Source organism: Malus sylvestris, chromosome 16 (genome assembly GCF_916048215.2).
Source record: "Malus sylvestris chromosome 16, drMalSylv7.2, whole genome shotgun sequence".
Taxonomy (NCBI): Eukaryota; Viridiplantae; Streptophyta; class Magnoliopsida; order Rosales; family Rosaceae; genus Malus; species Malus sylvestris.
The window spans coordinates 15,392,401-15,400,107 of record NC_062275.1 but is presented as its reverse complement, the minus strand read 5'-3'; the positions used below and the strand labels follow the sequence as shown (position 1 = coordinate 15,400,107).

The 7,707-nt window shown below is 37.3% G+C and overlaps 1 protein-coding gene across 4 annotated transcripts; it reads right to left on the bottom strand.

The window, feature by feature from the left end:
• Positions 1–501: 501 nt before the first annotated feature.
• LOC126608604 (mitogen-activated protein kinase kinase kinase NPK1-like) lies at positions 502–5,557 on the bottom strand. 4 transcript variants are annotated; one of them, XM_050276557.1, is made up of 18 exons: positions 5,030–5,557; positions 4,904–4,945; positions 4,527–4,592; positions 4,337–4,447; positions 4,175–4,255; positions 4,008–4,085; positions 3,838–3,920; positions 3,432–3,572; positions 3,203–3,284; positions 2,974–3,074; positions 2,780–2,819; positions 2,485–2,544; positions 2,327–2,382; positions 2,022–2,247; positions 1,702–1,938; positions 1,259–1,572; positions 1,106–1,173; positions 502–935 (listed from the first exon to the last, which is right to left on the bottom strand). In XM_050276557.1, the coding sequence occupies exons 1-18, from the start codon at positions 5,381–5,383 to the stop codon at positions 835–837; spliced, it is 2,241 nt and encodes a 746-aa protein (XP_050132514.1). In that variant the 5' UTR covers positions 5,384–5,557; the 3' UTR covers positions 502–834. The 4 variants fall into 4 exon arrangements, with proteins under 4 accessions (XP_050132514.1, XP_050132515.1, XP_050132516.1 ...); XM_050276558.1 differs by having other exon boundaries at positions 2,327–2,373; XM_050276559.1 differs by lacking the exon at positions 3,432–3,572.
• Positions 5,558–7,707: the final 2,150 nt, after the last annotated feature.

Below are 7,707 nucleotides of genomic sequence, written 5' to 3'. Positions count from 1 at the left end.
ATGGGTGCCTTGGGGATTACTTGGCTAGAAATAGACTGTCTTTCTTGTCACTACATTCATTTACAGGCTATTCCGAATGGGAACAATTTCACCTTTTTAAGAGTTATCTTGGGGTAGAAATGGACGCCGAAAAAGCTCTATTCACACCAAAAGTCACCTATTTTCATGTGAATATGGTTTAGTTTATAAAATTTTAATAAGGGAATTTTAACGAAAGCTCTCGGTACTGTTCATTTAACCGAAAAACCATATTTTTACACTAAAAAAATCAATCTTAGTACTATTCACTTTACCTTTTTTTTATTCTTATTGTTAAAACTCAAAATTTTCAAACCATTTTCATTAATTTTCCTTTTTAATAAACGTAAACAAAAGCTAAGGCTTGTTTTATAAAATGACCCAAATGCAGTGGCTTCAACAATTTGATCCAAGAAATTTGCATTTTGGTAAAATATTCAATCACCCCACTGACAAGGGGGGAGAGAGAGAGAGAGTGAGGAATGCATGATAGAATCTGCAGCATACTATATATTTGAAATTTTATAAAATTCATACAAACTCAAGTACTTTATGTCTCATATCCAGCAGTAAGATACAAAGGCCACATAAATTAAAATCAATACAAATCATTGGTTTTGTGACGTTTTCTGGCTATGCTGCATGAGACATAATGCAGCAGGCAGAAGGTTGCACGGCCTGTTACGGCAAGGGGACCAATGTAATACTGGACAACATCCTTACCGAGTGCGTGCATACTGTGGGCTCCCAATCAAAAAGCATAACTTATTTCTAAATTATGGTAAAATAGATACAAGTGAGGTACATACATACACTTCATTTTCCAGGGAAAACCATCCCTAGCCGTTCTCTTTGTCGACTTAGAATTTTGTTTGGGGATGGCGTATTCGTTCCTGCACCAGCCTGCCACATCATCTCTGCATCAAGCCAGTTCCAGTAAGATTTACGTGCTATATACTAAAAAAATCATATACGGTCACCCGCAAGTTTAAAAAGAGAGGATCATTCTAATCAAAACAAAACAACATACATAAATACAAAACAAATCTTAGTTATGCCAGGTTGAAAAATACAAATGAAAACTTGCCTCGCTTCCTCTCGAGCTCTTCGTCAAGCTCTTGTTTCCACTTTCTTTGCATCTCAGAAAAGCTTGCACTGAAATTAAACCCATCTCCATTCGGTTACAGCAGAATAGTGCAAGACATAAGGTATGAAAAGGCATCAAACACCAAAGACAAACCTCAGACTAAATGATTCTTTCTGATCATGAGGGAGCTCTTTCCATTCACTAAGCTGAGGTGGCTGAATTTCCTGCAAGACTCGGTCATGTACACCACTGGCATTTGATACATCTCTTGTATGTTTCCCAGGGCCTGCAGCATCAAATGCTGTAGAGAATCTTCTACTAGGTGCGCGACTCGGTGACTTACTCTTAGGAGGTAAGTTCAGATGCTTTGAAACATGTTCACGATTTGCATTTCCAATACCAGCTGCATTCAATGAGCTACAGAACTCTTCATATAGAGGTGTTTGCAGCTTCTTCAAATCTAACGCCTGATTAGGTTCATGGAGCAAGTTTATTGCATTAGAATCCTACCACACAAACTCCGAGCAAACATACCATTGTTGAATGATTTCACCACTAATTTGCACAGGAAATAACTCAGCAGACATAAATAGTACCTTTTCATCCAGGAAGGCTCTTATTTTTGACTCTGTAACTTCCTCATCATCTTCAGCTGCTGATGGCCCAGAAGGAAACATGAATTCAGTCTCCACCTTTTGGGATGCTCCAATGCTCCCAGAAGCCTCATGTATTGTTTGACAAGGGGAGAAGTTAATTCCACTTCTCTCCGTTTCCAGATTTTCATCAAACTTGCATGGCCAGTCATCATTTGGTTCACACATGGGATTGAAACTCTATTTCAAACAATCAAATCACTCATCATAATTGGAGTTTATTACTCTGAATGATCTAGAAGGACAAGGAAAAAGTTCATTACCTTGTTTAATTCATCAGGTCCAACCACAGATCTGAATTTTGCAAATGAACCAAGGACAATGTCATCTGTATCATCAATCTGACACATGTCGTCGTCGTCATTACTGGAAGGTCCCCAGCGGGAGCTCCCTCCTGAAAAATTCCCTGGATATACAGTTGAGCACCTAACAGAGCCAATATCACAAATATCCTTCAAGCCGGCACAGGTAGACCTTCTGATCGAAGGGCTGTAGTGGTAATAAAATTAGTAGAGGCAAGATTGTCAACCAGAAATAAATTCCGAAACGATTAAATGATAAGACTTACAAGTTCTTAAGATCTGTCCCAGGTGCTGCCATCTCGTTTCCAGCTTCCTGATAAAACTAGTTATTAACTAATTCAATTATACCAATAATGAAGATTGTAGAACAATGATCAAACAGATAGAATAGTTGAACCAATAAAACTAAGTCAATTATACCAACCATAAATGAAGCACGAAGTACTGGACGAGGTTCCTGATAATCCCCAATCACAAATGGATGCTGCACATGACCAGCATATTATTTCATTAGTGAAAAAGAAGAAGAAAAAGACCTTCACAGGCGACCGTAGTTTTAGATGGACACGATTTATTTATTTTATTATCCTATCCTTGACATAATACCTAGGAAGTCAAATATCCATGATTGAAAACTATGACGCATCTGCTTGTATGTAACGCCCCATTCCTAATTACACTACGAACTAATATGCAACATTGTATGCATTCATATTTACCTGCACTAACTCTGATGCAGAAGACCTTCGACAAGGTTCCCTGCCACCAAAATATGGATTATAAGAGTTAAGGAAAAATATAAATAGATGGCATTTGTAAAAAATTTATATCTGCATATTCTATCGAGAAACTAAAGTATGTTTAGCTTGTACAAATGGAAAAAATTAGGGAAAAATAGAATTCATAGTTGTACTTCTCTAAACATTTTAACAGAAAATCCTTTGCCTCAGCAGAGAGGTGCTCGGGGATGGGTGGATGAGATTTTGTTGTTCCAATATGGAAAAGAACAGCAACCTGAAAAGAAAAACTTGTAATCTTAGTATCCAACCTCTTCGGTAAAACCACACTAAATTAGAAAAATTCTAGTCATGTTAGACACAATAATCAAACTATTAGTTGGCTAAAGCAGCTTGAAGGGTTACCTCCTGATACTGTTGGCTCCATGGAGGCTTTCCTGTAGCCATCTCAATCACAGTACATCCAACACTCCATATGTCAGCGGAGCTAAAAAAACATATTCAAAACGAATGAGATCCAAGCATCAGAAACACAGAGTAGCTGAATCCACCAACTAAGATGGGACAAATCATCAATGCATGAGAACATGCTTCTAGTTGGAGATTAGGATGAGAAGTGCGTTAAAGGTTGTACCATTTCTTGTGTAAACAGACTGTATACAAAATATCAACATCAGTGAACCTTATCTGATTAATATATGCACAACTGAAATAGAAAACTTCCAGGAGAGTGTTCCTAAGTAGAACCAGTCCTAGAGAAAAGGCACACACAAGACTGCAAAACAAGTCTCAGTAAGGTACTGGAAAAAAACTTTGACTAAAAATAATGGCTAATGCAGAAAACAAGGTTGATAAATGATAAAACAAATAGCAAAGGAATTATCACAAAATAGTCAACTCTCTTAAACTTAGTAAAGATACTTCAAATCTGCTTCAAATCTGAATTAAGAAACACTTCTAAGTTCTAATTGACATTGTATCGAGATATAATTGTGAGTAGTGTGACCATCCTCAGCATAAAAGTTAGTAGTTGTCCTTACAAGCTATGGCCAGTCTGAAGAATAACTTCAGGCGCCATCCAGTATGGAGTACCCTTCATTGACTTGGCACCATTTATAGTAGCCTGTAGCAATAAATGAAATTGCTATTGATGTGTATGAAAAAGACAATAAAATCATTTATCCATAATACATACTAAAAATGTCATTACCAGTTCAACAACTTTCTTTGATGCACCAAAGTCAGCAAGTTTAATGCACCCTTTATTATCCACAAGGATGTTTGCACCCTATATGAAGCATGCCCATGATTAAATGAGAGAGAGAGGTCACCTCATACTCTAACTGAAAAGATTAAACAGTTCAAATGGGGAGATACCTTGATGTCCCTATGCATGATTTCATTCTTGTGAAGGTATTCAAGACCCAATAACAGCTGCTTTGTGTACATTCGTATAACCTGCACAAGTAACATTTTCAAAATGTAAAATTGATATTCCAAACACCAGAGGTCAATCACTTAGAAGTAGCAAATACTTACAGACTCGGGAAAGGATCCAAATTTCCCCAAGAGGGACGATATGGATCCACCCGGCACAAACTCCAATAGAATATTCAATGAATCCTCCTCTCTAGCAGTCCCCAAGTACCTCTAAATAACAACATTGAAACAGTAAGACAGTAAGTGATCACCATCACTTCCATAAAAGAACAAAAACAATCGTACTCACAACAATATTTGGATGTGAAAGATTCTTAAGAAGCTTCACTTCCTCCTCCAACTCTCGAATGTGAGCCTGATTTCATTAGATTAGAAAGACAAAACTGCAGTCACTTAGTCTCAAAATGAAAATTAGTGTTCACATCTGAAAACATATCATTCAAACTATTAACAGTAACTTAGCACACAAAAAATGAGGTCATTAATATGCAGCCAAACAAAGAACACAAATTTATCACCGAAATGCTTAGTTTATTCAATTAATCGCAACTTTGTATGCTTCCAAACGCAAATTAAGCAATACCCAACAAAAATTACAACTACTAGAATCTAAAAATTAAAACTTTGATAGAAAGCAATGAAATTTATGCAAAATCAGAATCATGCCTGTGTCTTCTCCTTTGAAGCACTGTTTGCCGCAATCAACACCTGTAAGAATCACAATAGCATAAAAACCCCAAATCCATTACCAAAAAACCAAATTCAATCTTGAGGATCATCAAGCAGGCAGACCTGTTTCACAGCGAGAAGCTCTCCGGAATCGAGGTTCATTCCCATGTAAACCCGGCCAAAGGCACCGGACCCAATCAACTCGCCCTTCCGCCACCGAATCGGCGGTGCGTCGTCTCTCGAAGCAACCGGAGGAAGAGCACAAACCGGAGCCTTGGGTAACAGTCCAATTCGCGAATTTCGGAGGCTGGAGCGGACCTTCCCCACCAGGCCACCAAATCCTCCTCCTCCTCCTCCGCCTCCTACCTCGTCCCGGCGCGGAGGCCGAAGCGGCAGGGACTCGCGTATCAAGCCGACGAGGCCTTGCATCGGTGTTAGGGTTTTCTTTTTGGGTCGGTCGTTGGGGCTCATCGCCATCGGCGGTGGAGCTGTAGGGACAGCAAGGCTAGGGTTTTGTGAGTTTCATTAGTTTCTTGGAATTTGGTGGTGGGGCCGCGGAGGGGTTGCTCTGTGGGAGGAGGAAGGAGAGAGGAGAGTTGAAAATTTTGAATGGAGGGAAAAGGCTGGGGGATCTGTTTTCTCTATAATTCAAAAAATAAAAAAAATAGATATAACCAAACGGCCACCATTTGAATGAGCCTTATTATTATGACGTATGTGAGCACTGGTTTATGAATTACAATGTAAACCATGATTATTTTGGATAATTCTGTTAATAATTTTTATCTAAATAAAAAGTTTTAAGGAAAATATATTGACACATCCTAACTCGAAATGTTTACTTAAACTCTGAATCGAGTTGTACTGCCCGACATTCGAAGGGTGATGAAGCCATAAAGTGTAGTGATGTGGAAAATGTAAATAAAGTTAAACCTAAAAGTGCCTAAATATAAGGTTGCGGCGGAAATGAACGTATTTCACACGTGATGTCAGATCATAAATAAAGTGTATTAAAAATTAGAATAAGAAGTATACCATTGGAAGTAATCTCCGATATTAGCGTTTGCCAGAAATCCCTGTCGACACGAACACTGCCACTAAATCCTGGAGGGGCGAAAAATAAGGGTGAGTAGGCCTACAAATAAAGCTTTGTAAAACTTTTTGAAAACGTAATAACCCATCGCTGTAAAACAAATATAGTTTCCATATATATGTATATATATTACGTATGATATGAAATACACTTACCGAAGCCAATAATATATGAAGAATGCAATGTGTCACGACATTCGTAAATAAATACATAACGTCCTGTAATCACATAATTCCGCATAAACAAACATATCATATCGAGTACTCATCGACATGTCACAGACGAGTTTATGCATAGATATTCTGACATGAATATGATTAGGTGTAATAATGATTTACGCTCTAGTACTACAATCACATGAAGACTGGCGTTATGCATATTACATATGAGACCTAATTGCCTATAGAAATATTGGACAGGACTAGCACCTACAATGGATCCAAAGTAAGCGTATGGTGCGATGTGAACATACATGTGAAAGACTAGCCCTGACTCAGGTGGGTACTAACACTAATGCATCACACGATGAGCAGATAACGTAAATATGATCAAGCAACAGTAAATCGATAATTCTAGTCAACATAACACTATTCATGGCCGCAAATATAATTTAGACATCCCATAATAATATGCATACTTGTGCATCCGCAGGATTCAGAATAATTTCATAATTCTCAACATTACGACCTTTTTTATAAACATTAATTTAATTATGGCAATCACGTAGAAATTTCATTATTAAATATATATGTGAAAACTAAACAAATATATATACTATATAAAAGAAAAGATCCGCTCACATATACTTGCGAGGTTGCAACTATTCAAACTAGGAAAGTCGAAGTCTCCGATAGTAATCACACTTAAACATAATATTTGGACCAATTAGTAAAACTCAACTAAAACAACTAAATTTGGGAAAACGGAGTGCGGATTTGGAATTAGGATGTCGAAATACACTACGAAGGGTCTCAAGCAATTTTCGTAAAAAGTTAATGAAAAGTCAATGGTCAACAAAAAAGTCAACCGAGCCGCTGAGGTGGTCAACTATGTTAAAACTTTGGAATTTCACTAAATGGATGCCAAAAACGAACTTGGGGCTTCGAAATTACCCTAGAATGGTTTCCGAGAAATTTTAAAAAAAGGTCAACATAAGGAATATTTCAAACAATATTCAGGAGATATTCTGGATCGTTTTGTCAATTCACTCTTTTAAAATTAATAAACTCGTAAAATTAGAGACAAGTTATTACATATATGAAATGAATATTCTAGCGTAATTATCCAAAATAATCATTACTCCATATTTTTACAAGTTCATAAATTAATAATTATATATTTTTAATTTATGGACCAGAACTCTAAATAATTAGTCAAAATTCATGGACCAATGTCTTAATTTTTTCTTTTAAATATCTGGCCCAATATTTTCGAAGGGAAAGGGATCCTCTCTAGATCATTTCCTCTTAATCCATCAAATCAGGGAATTCGGATCATTGAAATTTGATTCAACGGCTACAAACAGGGGCCACTTTAAAAGTTATAATAACTTTAGCCGTTGGATCAAATTTCAATTGTACGGATCCCCTGATTTGGTGGATTAGGAGGAAAGGATCCGGAGATGATCCCTTCCCTTATCGAAGATGTTTGTACCATACTTGACCAATCCCGAAACTACTGAGCACCGGTCAACGTTATACCGTCAAGG

Coding starts and splice junctions, on each gene's coding strand:
- LOC126608604 (XM_050276557.1), bottom strand. CDS start 5,383: ATGGCGATGAGCCCCAACGACCGACCCAAAAAGAAAACCCTAACACCG. Junction 4,448..4,526: donor TTTCACATCCAAATATTGTT/GTGAGTACGATT, acceptor GTTGTTATTTAG/AGGTACTTGGGGACTGCTAG. Junction 2,248..2,326: donor GGGACAGATCTTAAGAACTT/GTAAGTCTTATC, acceptor TTACCACTACAG/CCCTTCGATCAGAAGGTCTA.